We start from the raw sequence: 21,171 nt of genomic DNA on the forward strand, positions 1-21,171 counted from the left end.
CTTCCTGTAGTCAGTAGTTTTGCTGCATGTAAACAAGATCAGATATGGGAGGAAACATTCACAGTCCAAAAAATTTTTTTTCACCTACCATCAAAAACACAGATTAAGAATTAGAAAACACCAGTATGCCGACAAGAATTGTATCTAGCTCAACACCTGGAAACAATCTACATTAAATATCACATGGAGCATACAGCAGAAAAAAAACTGTTACTTTTCCTTTATCACAAAAGTTGAAGGCATTATTAAAAGCGCTGAAAAAAGTAAATAAGTAATTGCAACGCAGAAGCTTCAAAGAAAAGTCCGATTGAAAATGTAATTCTGTGAAAGAATTGTCCACTAAATTTATATGAACATCATTAAAAGGGTTTTATTAACAACAAGAAAAGCCTATTCAAAGCAAAAGTAAATCAAGTTTACTTAGAAAGTACTTCCAAAAAAAAAAAACAAGTGTAACAGACAATGAAATCAAGCTAAAAATTACTTTAGTAATAACATGTTCCCCTGAATCTATTTTTCAATAAAGTAAGATGTATGCATTTATGCAGGTAGTGAAACCATAATAACTGTCAAGTGATACAAGACAAAGTTACTCTCATAAAACTGTAGTTATTCCAAAGCCAAACAAGCACCTCATTCCAAGCTTATTAGTGAGCGAGGAATGAAATGGTTTTCTATTGCCTTTTTTTATGAAACTGAATATACTGCTGTATATCGGCACACTATACCCACTAAAACATGGGTGATATCCACCCTACAAGTGATCCCCTTTATTAAGGGGATCAATGAAGATTTATAAATGAACATTACTTTGGCTCCAAGGACACAAAATATTGCGTTCCACTAAGTACAAGAGACGGAGTTGACATACCAGTTTTGAACTTAATATGTCATTTTTTAGCCAAATCACTTATATACTTTTTGGTATGATACTAACACTCAGAAATTTTTCCACAAAATTTGACACATTTTCAAAAGAATCCAGAACACACTACGTTTCCACTACAGTAATTCTTTCCTTGATCAAATATGATACTTTAGAAAAGCACAACTACAAAGAGTGAAACTACACTGTACTGAAACATAAACAGTTTACAACACTCAATTCACCCCAAAGGGGCTGGCTGTACTATTTGAGGAAGAAGTCCCATTACACTATAATGAATCCAGCTTAACTGAGCTCTACTGCTGCCAATTCTCACTGCTGTTGGAAAAGGTGGGAAGGATAAGCAATAGTGGGGATCGTCCAGTGTGTTCATTCGTGGTAGGATGATGTTAGTCATAGTAGAGTGTTGAATAATGGCAAATAAGAGTGCATTCACTGTTGGAAAGTGTTTGTTAGCTTGTGTGTGAGTCCGTGAACATCCACACACTGGTAAAACATTGGAGAACATTATGAATGACTTCTTTGAGAGTTTTCGGAAATCATCACCATCATGGCAAACATTACTGACATGGGAGAAGAAGGTTTCTGCAATGGGAAGTGTTCTTGATGCACCATGCAGTAGGGGGCCAAGTACTCGAGCTGAGATGTGTGCTGCTGTAGAGGCATTGATTCAAGGGTTATCGATGAAATCAAGGTGCAAACGTTCTGCAGAGTTTAGACATTCAAAGATTGACTATGCGGAACCATATGCAGAGAAGCTTGAAAGTTAAATGTTTTCATCCAGCCACAGTTAATGAGTTGAGTGATGTGTTTATGGGCGAAAGACGACCCTCACTTTTTTGAGGAAATTGAACACCCTCCACTTGATGTTATGATTTGGGGTGGGATAATAGCTGAACATCTCCTTGGTCCTTATTTTTCCGATGGTGCAGTTAATCAACATAGTTATCTGTGAATGATCAACAAGTGGTTGCTTCTAGAATTAATGGTAAAAGGGGTTGCTGACATCATTATGTTTCAGCAAGACGGTGTTCCAGAGCATTTTGCTTTGAATGTCTGCAAATATCTCAATGAAATTTTTCCATATCGCTGGATTGGACATGAGTCAGAATAGTTACTGGCTCCATTACCTCGTCACACCCGACAATGCACTCTGGGATTTTGCAAAACAAGAAATCTGAAGACGCAGATAAGTCAACAATGAAACCCCAGATTGCATTGTCGGGTGTGACGAGGTTAGGGCTTCTTACTGGCCAAGGCAATGAAGCCAGTAACTCTTCTGACTCATGTCGAATCCAGCGATAAGGAAAACTTTCATCGAGACATTTGCAGACATTCAAAGCAAAATGCTCTGGAACACCGTCTTGCTGAAACATAATGATGTCAGCAACCCCTTTTACCATTAATTCTAGAAGCAACCACTTGTCGATCATTCACAGATAACTATGTAGATTAACTGCACCATCAGAAAAATAAGGACCAAGGAGATGTTCAGCTGTTATCCCACCCCAAATCATAACATCAAGTGGAAGGTATTCAATTTCTTCAAAAAAGTGAGGATCGTCTTTCGCCCACAAACACATCACTCAAGGCCATTGTCATTCAACTCATTAACTGTGGTTGGATGAAAACACTTAACTTTCAAGCTCCTCTGCGTATAGTTTCGCATTGAAGATCTTTGAATGTCTAAACTCTACAGAATGTTTGCACCTTGATTTCATCGGTGACCTTTGAATCGATGCACAACAGCACAAATCTCAGCTCGAGTACTTGGCCCCCTACTGCGTGGTGCAACACTTCCCATTGCAGAAACTTTCTTCTTCCATGTCACTAATGTCTGCCATAATGGTGATGATTTCCGAAAACTCTAAAAGAAGTCATTCATAATGTTCTCCAATGTTTTACCAGTGTGTGGATGTTCATGGACTCACACACAAGCTAAGAAACAATTTTCAACAGTGAATGCACTCTTATTTGCCATTATTCAACACTCTACTATGACTAATGTCATCCCACCACGAATGAACACACTTGTCCAGTGTGTGAGGATTGTCCATCCTCACTACAGCTTATCCTTCCCACCTTTTACAGCAGCAGTAGAGCTCAGTTAAGCTGGATTCATTATAGTGTAAAGGGATTTCCTCCTCAAATAGTACAGTCTGCCCCTGTGGTGAATTGAGTGTTGTAAACTGTTCATGTTTCTGTACATGAACAGTTTCACTCTTTGTAGTTGTGCTTTTCTGAAATATCTTATTTAATCAAGGAATCAATGAGTTGAAGAAAGTCTAGAAGTTAAAAAAACTTATAAGTAAAATATTATCAGCTGGAAGGGAAGCAGTGAAATTTTGTATTAAAGAAAAATTTTTTTTAAAGAATTTCAATACTATTTACAATTTTATAATTATTTAAATGCTAAAAGGCCAAATACAAGTAACAGTTTCTTCAGGTCTATACCCTTTTGTTTGTGATGTAGCATCCCCTTAATCTTTCACCATTATACTGATTTTTCCCCCTAAATCTAATCCCTTTATTATGCAAGATCCCACACCAAATTTCATGATCATTAAGTTAAATCATCTTTAAGGTAAAAAGAAAAATTAAGGTAAACACAAATGTACCATATAGAATTTTTTAACTAATAGTTCAGTATATTTAACTGAAGGGACCTCAAAACTCTGAGAATACCAAAATCCATAGGGCCGTTAATGACTTACTAAAATCTACATTACATATATTTTATATATATATATATATATATTCCCTGCTGAATATATACATACAGCTGGTAATTTGAAAAGAAAATTGCTCATTAAATAATATTTTTAACTTTGGTAACATGACTTTCTTCTATTTTCAAATTAAGAAACACTAATATATAATTTTTTAGTTAATAATGCTAAGTTTAATTTTCTTTTTAAAATTCCTTTTGAACATGGTATAATATTTTTATATTAAAAAATTTGTAATTTTAACTAAAAATATAAGTCACTTTTTCTTAAAAAATAACAATATCAATTTATATCAAAACAGAACAGTTTTGTATAAGTCAGCACAATACTTTGGCTTATGAGAAAAAACCTTTCACTTCCATTGCAATTTTTAATAAATTACCGAACCATTAAAAAAATCTTTCCACCAATCTATTTAATTTTTATAAGCATAAAAATGCTTCTAAAGACAAAAAATTATAAGCAGTGTTACAATTTTTATTATTTTTGATTATATATTTAAATTAGAGTTTAAAAAAATAGCTCCTTCTGCAAGGATGACTAAAAATGAGATTACTTCATTCCAAAATTTTTTTTTTGTTTCCACATAAAACTGTGCTTGGGAGAAACAACTTAGCTTACATTCCTCTACATATATAACGTGTTTCTAAGCAGGTTCATTATAACTTTAGTCTTCTCTTGTTTCATGTACCACTGTTCTGTGTTTCTTTATTCTTCTTTCTTAGAGTTCCTGGTATCCATAAAATCCCATACTTGTTCCAAATTTGAAGCAGTCTATCATATTTTCATCTTCCTGGAGGCAACTAGGAAGGTGAAAATATGATAGGCAATTTATCATATGTTTCATCCACCCTTTGTTTCCCATTCATTGTTTAACTCCATCATACCATACAAAATACAAATGCTTTTTCTCGAGTTTACTAACTATTTTATCATGTTTCCCATTCTTCCTTCAGTTCAGTAATCTTAATTTGATCTGGTCTATAGAATTTACAAACTCTAAACAAAAAATCTATTTCTGCAGCATATATTCTTGTTGATCTCTTTACCACAATTTCGAATGTCTCTAACCATATATCAAAATAGTTGTGCACAATACGATTTTACATACGGACTCTGATTTTATACCTAATGTTCTTCAACCAAAGCAAGCTATTCGGTTTTGTGATGCCAGTTTGACTGATCAAATCCTGCTAGTTATTTCCTTCTGCAAGTTGCTGTTTGGTGACATCACACTTCTTAGGTACTTACACTCCTCACACATCTGAATATATCTGCAAATCTCTTTCCTCTCCTCATATTACTAGATATTCTATTTTCTCACAATTTACCTTATATTTATTTCATCTGTGCACATGAATTCTCATCTACTCAATATTGCATTCCTCTCCTACTACAATTACCTGGTCATCAATAGATAACAAGGATTAAACAATTTTCATTTATAATGGTCACATATCTATCGGTCACAGTAATATACATATATATTATCAATAATAAATAAAATAAAAATATCACTTCCTGCTTATTCTTTTTAAAAATTCTATTTTATTTATTTGAAAGCATCATTAGTGCTTTTGTGCTGATGTGAATTTTTAAAAAGAATATACAGGAAGTGATATTTTTATTTTATTTATTATTGATAATAATTATTATATACTACTGGGATGCTGAACTACAAATTCATGTAATACATATATTAATTTTATCAACATTCTAGCTGAACTTTTTTATATTAACTGTATCAACATCCTTGCCTTAACCCCTTACTATATACAGTGCTGATAATATATTTTGATGATGATAATAATACACTGTAAACAAATATATATATGGATGTACATATGCAGCTTCTGGGAACAATATTACACATGTTATAATTATTCATGGGATGCAATGTTGTTTCAGCCCTTATTCCATTTCCTTACAACATTAACCAAATTTAAGCAAAACCATTTCATTTTTAAGAGTTAAATTACACTTAATTAAAAAAAATCTGTTTTTCAAAAACTTTTGAAAAATATTTAGATGTAATAAATTAAATTTATTTAACATTTTTTAGCTATCTAAAAGAATGCAAAATGTTAACACTTTTCAGATTCATGAAACAAAGTTACACATTATATGAAGAAAAAAAATTAATAATGTTCATTATAATATACTCTAGCCTATATAATAATTAAAAATATAATATTTTTATTAAAAAAGAATTAATATTTGTAATTTTAAAAATGTTTTTATGGACTTCTATTATTTATAAATATGATGTTAGCATATTTATAAATATTTCCTACAAATACTTTATTCTTCCTAAATTTATATCCAGGAAAACTTTTTTATTTTTTTAAGATAACTTTTTAGTGATACAACTGCACTTTATTAATAAAAGTTAACTACGAATCATGAAACTATACTTAGTGTTTATATTTAGTGATTAATGGGAACCAGTTTATTTCCCCTGGTTTTATAAAATGGAATGTTAATGTACTTCACACCCTCTAAATTAGCTACTGCCTAAGATATTCCAGATATTTTGGAGACAACAGTTTACTGTTTTACCCAAATCCTGGGAAGTACAAGTTTGATCTAGAAGTATTGTTGCTTAGAATTCTAAGCAGCTCATGAGTAGAAGTAAGTGTTACGTATTCATATGGTTGATGATGAAGTGTTAATTTAAAATACATTGAAACTATAACAGATTTTCATTTCTAGGGTTAATAGTCCACAACAATCAAAATATAACTTGAAATCAAAACAACAGAAAAACATAATTTCTCTTGCCCTAACAAATACATATTTAATCATGGCAATGTAAATGCTAGATACGGTTGACAAAACCAGAAACCCTGAGTAGCACACTTAGGGAAAGTCAACTAATATGAAATAATCCATTACAATCAAAACACTGGTTCATCAATATGAATAAATAAATACATAAAGAAATAAAGAAGCCAAACTTTAGTATTCTGATACACTAAACATAGGAAAAATATGTTAAAATTAACTTCAATAAACGTATTCAAATACTCGTAAATAAATATACCACAACATTTCTCCGTTTAATATTCTTAAACATTGGACATTGTATCACACAGTAAGATAAGATAAATAGTTAAAAAAAATTAACTTCCTAACATTCGATAGCCTTCGATTCAATCAGCCGTTCTAAACATTTTATATTATATTTTACGGATAGTCATTTCACTACAAGCTAAATTGATTAATAAACAACAAAAATTAAATTATACTCGCAGTTAATATTCCTTGGCCTAGAAAACAGCTATAACTAGTTAAATTTAGAAAACTTAAAAAGATTCCTACTTACCTACTAGAAATTAAACCAGGCATATTATCTAAAACACTCTGTTTACTACTACTCAATTCTTTATTATCATAAATAATCATAATTCTTAAGTAACAAACAGCTTGGATAGATTCACAATGAGAGATAGCCACGAAGAATTAACGATGATTGTTGAATTCAACTTCCTACTTCTAGACTGTAATGGCCTTGCACTGATTATGACTACATAACTGAACCGCCATCTACATCCCTTTTTTAAAACTACCTGACCTGGCAGCAAAGAGAACTCTACAGTAGCCACAAAATTGTAACACCAGTAATGTGGCAAAGAAATCAACTTCCTAAAGCAACTGTTGCGAAATAAATTTATACAAATACGAACCACTCTTCTATTTATTTGTCAAATGATCCTGCTCTAGTAGCGAGAATGTAGTTTCATGATGATAATAATAACCCCCTAATTAATAACTAAGTTAAACTGTTAATTAGTTTTGTATAATAGCATTTACCAAAAAGTCTTAAACTGTAGTTAAAAGTTATAAACTAGACTGTTGAAAAGGTACATTGTGTTGATAAATAGATACCACAAGAGAAAATATTAGGTAAAAGACTGATGCTTCATAAAAGAGAAACATAAAAATTAAAGATATATTCGCAGTGGAAAGATGAGTAACAGTATGATAGTGCCAAATATTTTTACTGTTAATAGATAGTATCGCATAAATGGGGATGTTTGGACTGACGGTCTGAGAATTGTTTTAACTTTCAAATGTTTACCATCGCCAGACATAGATCAATTGTTTTTGATGGAGAAAGTGTTACACAGCTTACCAGGATATCGAGGTCATTTATTCATCCAGTTTTAAGTAAATACGTTTCAATTTTTAAGAAGTAGAAGTAACGTTCAAAATAAGCAGTCGCTGGCTCCTTTCTTAGTGGAGTATGTGATAGAAACACGTGTTGGTATCGTCTATTCTAAAAAGATCTGTTATGCCTTAAGTACGATAAAATAATTTAAAATTTTACATATAATTTTGATAAACATGACGTAATATGCTTCAAAAGTCGACTACAGTGTAACTAAAAGATCAATTTATGATGAAAATTATAAAAAGGAGCTAGCTTTTGTCATATCACTTAATGCTCCCAGCGGCAGCCGCGAAGAAGTTTAACTTCAGCGAAAGATAATGGTAAATTTTATTCATTTTAACCTAAGATAAAGTGTATTGCAGTAATTTTTTTTAAACTTGGCAAATAATACAATTCATCTATGAACCTTTAATACGTTGGTTTTGTCAAATTCTGTGTGTGCAACACATTAAAATATTCCTAAAAAAATAATGTAATGTATGGGTGTGGCACAGGTCTTTAGGTATACATAAAAAATTATTTTTTGTGTGATATGAAAGACAGGGGATTTGAACAGTTTGAGTGCATAGCACTGAATAACAATTAAATACATACCTGTGTTAACAAACAGACAATCAAATCATGTGGACAAGGACACAACATTAAAAATTCTGGCAGTGATAATGTGGCAAAGAATATTAATATTTTACTGTATCCAATACTACACTACAGATCACAAATACAGGAGCACAGGGACTTGTATTACACTGAGTTAATCCAGGTCAAAGGAATGTTGCAGTTAAGGTAAAAATTAGGTATGTCCAGAAAGAAACTTGGTATGTCTGTGTACATCATTTATACACTAATTCCTGATTAGCTGATTTAATCTAGATCAGATTTTCTACACAGCAATATCTCAGTAGATTTGGGGACAACCAGAATATGTTGGTTTGTATAATACATGCATATTTTTCTTTCTCTGCCAATTTAAGTAAATCGTCCTTTTAATCATCTAATACCTAAAAATAATTTATGCTATTCTGTTTTTCCTACTTAAGCTCTATTTTTTTTTTTCAATTTGAAAGAATAGTGTAATTCTCTAATTCCAATGAATTATTGATAGAAATGTTTACTTCTTAACTTAAATGAGTTTGCTTTTATAGAAAAAAACCAAAGGTAGATAAATGGATAACAAACTATAAGTACCAACCGACTGGGTTGGTCTGGTGGTGAATACGTCTTTGCAAATCAGCTGATTTTAAAGTCAAGAGTTCCAACGTTCAAATCCTAATAAAGGCAGTTTCTTTTATACGGATTTGAATACTAGATTGTGGATATATATTCTTTGGTGGTTGGATTTCAATTAACCACAAATCTCAAAAATGATCAACCTGAGATTGTACAAGACTACACTTCACTTACACATATTATCCTCATTCATCCTCTGAAGTAATACCTAATGGTGATTCCCAGAGGATAAACAGGAAAAAAGTATAAGAACCAATTTTGCAAAGGTCAGATAACCCGGATAACAGTAACTACTATGTGTAATCAGCCAAAAAAAGTTTAACTCTTGGTTCATGTGATTTCTAATAGACAGCAAAGTTAACCTGTTTGGCAAAATAATTTTTTCATTATTCTGTGGAACCCATTCTTTTATACTAAATGTAGCAAGATAACTATAAACATGAAAACAGAAATGAGGCAGCTTCAACTGAGAATTACTTGCCATTAATTTGTTTATAGAATTTGTGTACCCCTAATATGAAATTGTTGGATACTTTGATAGATGATCATGGGACAATCAAACAGTATATAATTTTATCTGCAATAAACCTTAGCTGCACTCTTTACTTTCAAGCATCTTAACAGAATAATAAATCTAGTCAGTCCCTTTACGTTACCCAGATATACCATACTTATTTAAAATAAAATTCACATATACAATTATTATACATTATTCTATAACAACTAGTATTCATAAATAAAAATATACAATAAATAAAATAAAATATACAATATACAATAAATAATAAATAAAATATACAATATATAAATCTGTATCCCCCTAAAAAACCAAATTTCTATCTTTAGATTGCAAAAAAATTTGATTTAATTTCTCTAATACAGGAACATCAATGAAGTGAAAATGATAAATAAAAATAAGAAAAAGCAAAATATCTACATCAAGATCAATGGTTGTTTTAATTGCATCTGCAGTACCATCTGAATTACCACTGCTTGGGCGCATAATCGGGACACAAAAACAGCTGTTGCACCAGCCCTATAAGTTTCATTACAATTAGCAAATTGATTATAACTATCAATCATAAAACAAGATAACTGACACACATATTTCAGTTAAACAAATTATGTACAGTAAATTATTTAAGAAAGCTAAAAAAATTTTCAGTCAAAACTTTTCCTAATATTAGAATATTTTGGTGCATGACTGAAAGTTGTTTTGGATTGCTATCAAGATTAAACATCATAAATGATTCCTCAACCATAGTAAAAAAATCAGAGATAAAAAAAAAATATGTATATATATAAAGAATACACTAGTACTTAAACTAATTTTACAAACTAGATTGTTCATAATTTTTCCAAATGATCACTAGAGGTATTCTTCTTGCTGGTGATCCTTGATTTTCCCTCATGAGGATTATTCCCATTGCAGACCCTAAGGAAAGAAGAGTTCTTATTTTTCTTTACCTCCCTTGCAGCATTATACAATTTTTTAGTTCTTATTAATGTAAACAGGACACTGGTAACCAAGATGCCCAGTAGAAAAGTTCCTGTTGACCACATCTGTTAGTTAACACCCCATTCTTCATCTTTCTCTTAACTAATCAATAGTGGTGGGCCATTCATTGCCCTGCAACTTGTTCAGCCAGTGACACACATTAATACTTTCCCTGTTCATATTTACACCCAGAGCTGCACAAACCCTTCTCACAGTTTGATACAAATCTTAGTTTTTTTCTTTGGTTACACTGAGAATTTCAACGTTATTCGAATGGCTGTATTATTCAGCCTCCTCCAAACGAAATTAATATTTTTCTGTTTCAAATCTTCATAAATTTCATTAACTCTTCTGCCTGTTTTTAATGACAATGTTTTGATCATCAATCTTTTTATTTATAAATTCAAATGAATTATTAAAATCAGCATCCATCCTTTTACTGTCCTGACTAGCTTTTCAAGCATAAATACATGTAAAATGTTTGTTTTACCTATTTCAACATCCAATATTACTTTCATACTCTCCGTTCTCAATTTAGAACAAGGAGGACAATGCCAGATTTGTTTCTCAGAAATTATACAATCAATATCAGCCTTAGATATGTTTACACAATTAGTATGGGCACAGCTTTTTGCATTTACAACAAGCAATTTTTGTGTGTGCTTGTACTCAAGTCTTACATATTCTACAATCATACATGATAATTTCACTTCTACATTTATTAACCACATATGAAACAAGTATGTGTAGAAGTTCTTTTTTCTTCAAATGGTAAATAAATTCAACACGATACAGTTCGATATTATAATTGATCAAGCAAGAATCAAACATAAATGCTAAATTAAAACTCCGCACTAATTCTGCTTGAATAAAGTTCAGTGATAAAGACCACCTACTGCACACAACTACTCTCACCATTTGACTGAATACTGATATTAATCTTTACCATGTACAATTATGTTCTAATGTGAATGAAGTATTTATAACAAGTGGCCTGGCATTGAATGTGGCAATCTGTATTGTCCTCATGTTCTACAAGTGACTTAAGGGTAACAACTATAAAATTCCTTGTCAAACTTTCTTCCAGATCTCAAGAAAAATGTCTGCACATCGGGAAAATTAATTGTTCATGAATCATGGAGCTTTAACACATTTTAGCTTACATATCAGGATATGCTGAACATACAGGAAAGCTAAGAGACACACACAGAACAGGGAGAGGAAAGCTAATGGAATAGCTCATTTGCCTAATCTTACTACCTTTGATTTTCGGGTTCACATGAAAACATTAGTGTGTATAAGATGGATTGATAGTAAGGAAGGATAACACCAGCTTGTTTTTAAAAAGTATGAAACTATCTCAATACAATACAAACATAAACTAGATGTTCTTGCTTGCATTGTTTCAAATGGTGGACATTCTGAGCAACTACTGTAAATTCACTTTTAATATAAGTTTGAAAGTAATTTACATACTTTTAATTATGGGCAATATTAGCATTAAGTAACAATATTATTGATATATTTTTACAAAAATATTAAAATTAATTTTTTCTTTCATAGCATTAAATTTTTACTACAATAGGCTTTAATTAATTTACAAGAAACAGATGAGAGACTGTTTAGTTAAATTAAAGATAATCATTCAAGGTTATATTATAAAAATTCCTTTCAACACCTATCAAGCAGGGTACAATGTTTTTAATTAATAAAAACCAATATTGATTATTTCTAGCTGTTTCTGAATCTATAGCTTCAAGGAAAAACCCTGAACTACAAGCTGAAGCTTGCATTCAGCTTTAATTTCAAATTTTTTTTAAAAGAAATGAAATTGGCAAAAAGTAATTTTTTATACAAAATGAATTTTTTCATATTGGAATGTCAGTGTTAAATAATGATTTTTGCTTTTGATTTTTGGTTATTTAAAATCATATTTGAACAAATGAATACTATTCAGAATAAAATGTTTAATCCTTTTTTAAAAAAATAAAATATTTGTAAATTAATGTGGTGTGGTCATCATTTTTAAAAACAAAATAACCATTCCTATTGGGTTTTTAAAAAATTTCTATATTTTTTTTAAGATGTCAGTTTAATCATGTAAACAAGAATTAACACACTCAATCCTAATACCTTGAAAAACCACAAAATGAGAGAAAATTATGTTTTAATGAAATGTTTAAAGAAACCTTATCATTTATTTTAATCCAAGGAATCCCCTATCAAAGCTTTTTCATTTATTTTTGCTACATCTGTGTGAAACAGATAACTTAGAATGTAAAATCTAAAAGGTATATTGAGGTTAAGAGAGCGACAGAATAGAAAGAAATGCTTACACTGCTATTCATTTCAAATGTATGGCTACAAAAAATTGAGGACAAAAGCTTACTGAATCTTTGTGTATATTAAATCATAATTTAGCTTATTTCAATTTCCATCAAATACTAATCTTTTTGAAGAAATATGGAAATGTGTTTTTGGGGTTAGAACAAAATACAGTCAGCTAGTTTTTTATCCTCACATTACCACCTGATACGAATTTGTTTAAGGTAAACGATTATTATATGTCTTAATAATCATTTCTTTTAAAAAAAAATTTCAATTACTCATAAGGCACCACTTTTCATCATACATAAATACTCTCCTTTTCGTTTTTGGTAAATTACTGAAGATGATTAATTATACAGAGCAATTTTTTTTTTGTTTTTTTAAGGTCCTTCCTTTCAATGTTACTCAAAGTAATTACAGTATAAATATGTGTATGTAATATATATTTATTTTTTACTTGGGATACAATTATAAACAGGAATAAAACAATTTTTTAAAGAATGTATAAAATGAAAATTCCTGCTGTAAAATTTTGAGGTAAAAGCTAAGAAAAATGGCTTACAATTTTTCAAATAATTATCTAATTGTTTTAATGTTGTAGTTATACAATATAAAAAAGGTCACTTTAAATTTTGAGTTGTAACATTATCAAAAAGAAAAATGTTTAACATGAGAAACACTCAATTTATGTAAGTGCAGTAGGAAATGGTTTAGGTTTAATAAAAATTATACACCCATCAGAATTCTGAATTCCTAGTAATATCATTCTTTAACACTTTAATCAATATTATCTTCTTCACAAATGTTTTTCCCACAATCTTCAGCACTTTTACTAGTCAACTTTGCTGCCTCAGATATGATTACTTCATTTACTGAATTACTTTCATCATCCACTTCATTGTTTATACTTCTTGAATTGTTTTCATTAGTATTACTGCCAACTTCATTATCTATATGAAGGCGATGCACAACAGATTCACTGATGTCACTTTCATTGTTTCCGGTTCTCTCCTTATCTACATTAAATTCACAGTTTTCAAAATATTCACTGTCTTCTACATCATAATATTCTTCACATCCACTACTGTCACTGTCTTTTACAATATTAGGTTCACTAACATCATAAAATATACAACTCCCAACTTCACTATCTTCATCTTCAAAATATTTTGTTTCGCATCGAAAAAGAATTTCAACTTTATCTGCATAAACCTGGTTATTTCTCTCAATAACTTCTTTGTCTTCCTTTCTTAAAAAAATGTTACTCATATAACTTTCTTCTGAACCTAACCTAAAATAATAAAAAAAAAATATATATACATTACTACTGAGAATAAACTAAATATGTAATTATAATAAACAATGAATATAAATTGTACAGGCAGCGCAACCAATCTTGATGCTTGGTGCCAATAACAGCCGCAATTTGAATCATCAACTATCCTTTTAGCATAACATTTGCTTCTTCACCTAACAGCAAATGGGCCTACATAAGGCCTATTTCATTGGGTACATTATCGGCCTATTTTCAGTTCCAAATTTTTTTTTATGGCAGTCAGACTTATGGCACATAAACCTTACGTCACGTCACTCTTGGAGAACCTTCCTGTTATTTTTGGTTTTTCTCCACCTAAAGCCCAATCCTTTTTCTTATTTTCCTGAATAATCAATGGCATCTTTAAGTGCTAATATTATGTTTGTCACAGTCAACAGTTGTTTATGAATTTCGTGAAATTCATTTATATAGTCAGTCTCACCACACATTTGTCAAAGTCATCTAGTCCTGCTGTGGACATTTCACAGGGTTTGTATTTTACTGTAGTAGAGAAAAAAGTTTCCGCCGGATTTTTGACTGTTTTCTCTTTTCTCACCCTGCGCTTGGGATTGTGACACCCAGCACACAACTGCTGTTCTTTTTTCACAATTTTTAATGTGTATCAGATGTTTATCTTCTTTTTCTAACTTTGGAAATCAATCACCTTCTTGTTTCATAAACTCATACACACTATTTATTATTTCCCGGGACTGCCATTTTAGTTTTTTAATTTTATAGTAGACTTGAGTTCACTCATAATAATAAAACACTACACACAAGCAATTATAAAATCAAAAATTCAATAAAAAGAAACAGAATTTACACAAATGCTCTTGCAGGATAAATAGTTAATTGGATTATACTCGAGCATTCAATAATGCAGGCTTATGGGCAATTTATTTTTACACTGGCCTGGCTTTTACAGCCAGGCCATTAATTTTTGAAAATTAGGAGCACTTAGAAAACAATATAGGTATATTATTCTTGATAGGATTCTAAGAAAGCTGACTCATTTCCTGAGTTATAAGACTTGGTTTGACCGTGTTTTTTTTACAACAAATAAAATCATTGATAGATTATAAAGTATGTTTATATGTGTCAGACATTTATAATGTTACTTAATTTGTCATTTAGCGTTTATCAGTTGACATAATTATAATACTTGTTGAGAATAGGCCTACATTTTATAACATTTAAAAATATAACACATCATTTCTTTTTATGGCAAAATATGTAATCATTTATAAAGTATAAACAGCAAAATTAGAAAGTGTTTAAAAGTAATCTATAATACCATCCAATAACATAAAATAATAAGCTGTATTTGCAAGAAAGCAATTTGCTTCTGCGCATGAAAATTAAACTGAATGTTTTCAGTTTTGGTAACAGGCACCATACTAGCCATTGTAGTCCAAGCTTCAAGATTCATTGCGGCAGCTATATTGAAATAAATTAAAAGATTTAACACCAAATATCAAATTACAACTCTTAGCAAAATGTCTGAACTGACAACAAAAAAAATGTTAATAATTATTTTAATTCTTTTCTACTAAGGAATTGAATTCTATGTTACATCTAATAGCATTCAGTTTATAGATTATACTCTATGCATTAGAAGTAAAATATCCTTATTCCCTCTAACAAATTGATGAAATTTATATAATAATGCTACTTGTATGTAAACTCTTAAGAAGAAAAATATTATAATTTTTTTTTTTAATGACTGATTTTATCAACTACTATAACTATAGCTAGAAATAAAATAAATATGTACTGTGTTTACATACCACTTAAGATATTTTAACTGATTATACATGTGTTCAATTGTAGTTTGTATTTTTCATACATCTGCAAGTTACAAGATGAATGTTACTAATTAGGTAACATATATGTACCTTAAATAACTGTAACTTATAAATGTCATCACTGAACGTTTCTACTAAATGGAACATCTACATACTTATATTTAAAGCAAGCAAACATGTATTTGCCAATAAAGCCACATGTTCACTCTTGAAAACCAATAATTAGTTATTTCATATAAAGATGAATAAAATAGATTGTATAATTAACTGCCACTAGTTTCTCAAATACAGGTGAGTATGATGTTTAACATGAAATTTAATTGACAGATATATATTAAAATGACTACTAAACACAAAACAGTAAATGATTAATTTATGCTTTAAAAAAAAAAAACCTATTAGCAATGTTCTAACCAAGGTACAACTGCAGGTTACTAGTTTTTCTTAATAGGTTTATGTTACCATTATAGGCTTAAAAAGTTAATCTGAATGTTTAGTTACAATCTATATTCATTCTGAAAAAAACAATGACTATTAATTTCATATGAAAGAGATTCTTCTATGATGGAAAGGAAACATTGTCTGTAAATGATTTTAATTTATTTACTGTTTCAAGACTGGTAGTTTTACATGTATTAATAAAATAAATAAAAGCAATTTATATTTTATTTGAACTTTGCACATATTATCATTATCAATTCTATATCTGCTTTGATGTACAAGTCAGATAAATAGCTTTAGCAGCTATTGCAGAATACTCATCAGTCAAAAATCTACTATAGTCATGGACCAGATTTACTCAACATCACAAACAAAATGAGATACCATATCCAGAATGGATATGGTATCCCAGAAAGGACACCACATGTAACTGTTAATAGTTTTACTATAATTAAATAATTTGTTAATATTTTTAAATACATGTTTACGTCTCACAGGTACAGTTAGTTTTCAAGTACAATGACCTTATCTAAAGACAAATATTCTAGCATACAGAGAGAGCTAAAGTCAATTTCCCCAACTACCAACAAGAAAACAATTAGTAAAAACGTTTTTCTCTCATCATTGCATTTTTAATACACATCAGAAGTATTTAAAGTTTCAGCTTTCTGTCCAAAAGTTTCAAATTTTTTCAATCGCCCAATTAAAAATTGATAGCTTGAAGCGGTTCAAGGCATTTCATTTGAAGAAAGTACCATTTTTGACGATTCCACAGAATGGCAAATTGCAAGGTATCAAATCAAATGAAAATTGTGGCCATTCATGATTCCTCTCCATGTATGAAATGTTTGAAAAGGTAGTCCTAACTTGAAGAGCATAGTGAGGAGCCCTATCTTGTTGCCAAATATAGGAGTGATCATTGTCAAATATAGGTTTCTTAACACTCAGAAATAACATCCCAAAAAGATATGAAACACTCGTTAGTTACACATCAGTAGAAGAAATAATGTTCCAACACTCCTAACGGATCCACACTAAACATTAACTTCATGTATACACAATTCCTTCTTTATAATTAGTCTCATCAGCCCAATAAACATGAATATTACAGCAGCTTCCTAGGCCATTCAATTTTAAGTACGCTTCACCAGACCAATCCAGAGCTAGAGAAATGAGAAATATAGTGAATACTTCACAATGAATAATAAATTCCTTACAAAATCCCAGCCTTTGGTCAAACTCATTTCCACAAAGTACATGAACTAGACCAATATTTCAATTACTTTAGAATTTTTTGTAAACTTGTGTGTATTTCCAGCCTAACAGAAGTTTTTTCCCATTGATGTTTGAGGGCTTTTTACTAATGTCTCTGCAACAAGTTAGTATTCTAAAGTGAGATTAGTTCTACGCTTACATGATCGTAGGGTGTCTCCAATGATATCAATACTTTCAAATTTTATGTTTAGTTTACACAAATATTGACAGGTCAGTATTGGAGAATTAGGAAACTTGACATGGAATTACACATGGACAACGGTAGTATAATTATTTTTCCATTAGCACTAGAGCATTAGACTTATTCTTGTTTTGTGTACTTAAATGCCATAATTTTCAATATAAATAGAAAAATGATTGATTAATAGTTATATCAGCTGATTGCTGCCAACTGCAAAACCAAAATTTAAATCTGCATGCAGTGGAAACAACTTTTAGCTCGATGCACAAACACATAAATTAATAAATAATACATTTAAAATTAAGATTAATTTAGCCCGCCCAAGCAATACAATACGATAAGTAATGCAGAATACAGTAGAAATTATTTTTAAGTGATATTGAATGTAATGAAATATTTGATTCAGAGACCAAACACTTGTTTTATTAGGTTCGCTGTGTTAGTAAGAAATAATTCACCGGTTATAATTTCTGCTAGTATGTATAATTCAATACATTTTATTACTGCAATGGAATAAACTGAAGCGGGCATATTCATTTAAACATATTTTCAGCCATATACAATGATGAGAGGTAGTGTTTTCAAGTGACCTCTCAAAAAACTTTACAATCGGAAGAAAACTGGCACACCAACCATTAGAAAAGAGCAAAACTGATGACATTGCAAAAGATGGGATGGTCTGTAAATCTTGAGAGCTATTCTTGTGGTAGCTTAGCCATTGATAGCAGTTGACAAGCCAGACAAAGAAGAAATCCACAAAGCAATTTAAGTCCATGTTAGGAGAGATCAATACCTGTTCTTTATATTAAGAGCTACTACAAACTGGGCTGTTCCCCATGTTAGAAAAAGCTTATTTTTGAAGTTTTAGCACCACCTGTTTAATGTTGTGGCGAGACCAATCACTTCCCATTCATATTTCTAGAGGAAGAAAAAAATAAATTTATGGCAATCAGCTGTTAGAAAAGCATCAACATGAGAAAATGAAAGAAACAAACAGGTGTGTAATAAAAAGATACATCTATAAACAGGTAAGTTAGAAAATTTAAAAAGGGAAAAATCAGATTACAGATAATTGGATTAAGTGAAAATGAAGAAGGGAAGGAAAATGTGAAGATAACAGTAATGCTGTTCAAATGTTCTATTCATGAAATAAAAAAAGGACCAAACAAGGACAACCAAACAAAGGAATTGCAAAATGTGTAAAAATAATGATTTTTCATTATTGATAACTGCTATCAGGATAGGAATGAACCTAAAAGGTTAGTTTTTAATATAAATGTACATGCCAATTAATCAATATGAGAATGATACAATTAAAGAAATGTTTGAATAGGTAAAAATTATGAAAGAGGAAGGTAAAAATTGGTGTTAGATAATGGACTGGAAAGCTGGAGAAGGTAAGATGACAACATACAATTTTACATGTAAAAAATACATTACCTGATGCAGCATTTCATCACTGATGAATCCGTGAATTTGAAAAATTTTCTTTATTTTTCTATTTAGCCTCCAGAACACCACAAGGTGTTACTTCAGAGGATGATATGTATGAAAGTAAATGAAGAGTTGTAGTCTTGTACAGTCTCAGGTTGACTGTTTCTGAGATGTTTGGTTAACTAAAACCCAACCACCAGAGAATACCAGTATCCATGATCTAGTATTCAAATCCACATAAAAGTAACTGCCTTTACTAGGATTTGAACCTCAACACTCTCGACTTCAGAATCAGCTAATTTGTGATAAAGAGTTCACCGCTATACCAACCTGATGGATCATGAATTTGAAAAACTTAGTATACAAATTTGTAACTCTATTTTATAATTTTGGTGTGTTTGTAGTTAATTTAAAAAAAATTAATTATTAATAAAACACACACAGGAAGAGAGAGAGAGAGAGGATGAAAGAGATATTAACCTGATTTTGTAAAGAACAGGAGGACTCCCTTAATTATCTAAGAGTTGCTAGTTTAGGTGTTTGTAAAATTGAGGAAACTAAGTACTTGGACAGTTCCACAGGCACAAGGGCCACCACCCCTCCTAGCCTCCTAAAGAAGCAACTATTTTGCTGAATAAAAGAAGGCACCAGCGCAATGCTGAAGATGTAGCCAGGCTGACAGCTGATCCAACTTCCATGGTTACTCATCTAAGTAAAAAGGAGCAGATGAAAAGGAGGGAAAGACAGCTGACGATCACTCCACAAATGGTCTGCTTTTGATCTGTCTGGTACTTAATATAAAGATAAAATAAAGCAATATATAACAAAGCAATAAATTAAAATTTGTAACTTTCCTTTTCTCATATCACAAAGAATGCATTTCACAGCTCTTTACAATCTCCAGTTTCATTTATAAAAGTATCACTGTTTTGACTTTCATTTATAAATCAATAATAAAAAAAAAAGTCATGTAAGTTGTTTAAAAGTCATGTTAATTTAGTCAAGGATTAAGATCCTGGATACTGGTCAAAGCACTTATTTGACCAGTGAACCAGACAGACATAATTACAGAAATTCATTATCCATGAAAAAGTTAAAACTCTATTTTAACAACTTACATTTACTCCTTTAATGTACATCAAAGATCATTTTATAACATATAGAAATTAATATAAACTATCTCATAAAAAATATAAACTTTCTTTTAAAGTAATCTAAACATAACATCCATTCTACTTTATTGATATTAATATATCACAAATATAGTAACTGAATAGAACTTACAGACTGGAATGTGCAATTTAGCTATTAGCCATAGATCACCTTTAGTTTTGATTAATTAACTATTATCATATATATTTATACTGTATGTGTGTACATGTAAACTATGTGTAACACCTTTGTATACATTATTTTATTTCAGAAATAATTTTTTTTACTATAACAATACTTCTGCTTAGGGAGTTTCTTAACATTAAATTACAAAAAATTATTTGCAACTCAAGGGCTGTAAAAGACATATTACATTCGTCAGCTTCAAATGAAATTAATACTTTGATAAAAGTACTAATTGTTCTTTATAATTTTCAATATTAGAAATATTGTAGAATAATTTGGTGATCATTTTTCAATGAACCATTTCATATAAATAAAAAGCAGTATTTACTGTTTCCAGAGTAAAAAATTTTGAGAACTAACTTCATTATGAGTAGCTACACCTTTCAGAATGAGAAAATTAAACTTTGGACAACATAAAAGATTCTTAAAGATACTTAAAAGATTCACTTAAAGAAATTTGGAAAATTAATTTTTAAAGAAAATAAAATTTTAAGTGTAAGGAATTGGAACAGGATGGAATTTATAACAAAATTTGTAACC

General features: G+C 30.3%; 1 protein-coding gene across 1 annotated transcript; it reads right to left on the bottom strand.

The window, feature by feature from the left end:
• Nucleotides 1-13,417: 13,417 nt before the first annotated feature.
• LOC142322873 (uncharacterized) lies at nt 13,418-19,716 on the bottom strand. The gene is made up of 2 exons (XM_075361963.1): nt 19,300-19,716; nt 13,418-14,133 (listed from the first exon to the last, which is right to left on the bottom strand). The coding sequence occupies exons 1-2, from the start codon at nt 19,314-19,316 to the stop codon at nt 13,620-13,622; spliced, it is 531 nt and encodes a 176-aa protein (XP_075218078.1). The 5' UTR covers nt 19,317-19,716; the 3' UTR covers nt 13,418-13,619.
• Between the last annotated feature and the right edge of the window lie 1,455 nt (nt 19,717-21,171).

This window comes from Lycorma delicatula, chromosome 4 (genome assembly GCF_047948215.1).
Source record: "Lycorma delicatula isolate Av1 chromosome 4, ASM4794821v1, whole genome shotgun sequence".
Taxonomy (NCBI): domain Eukaryota; kingdom Metazoa; phylum Arthropoda; class Insecta; order Hemiptera; family Fulgoridae; genus Lycorma; species Lycorma delicatula.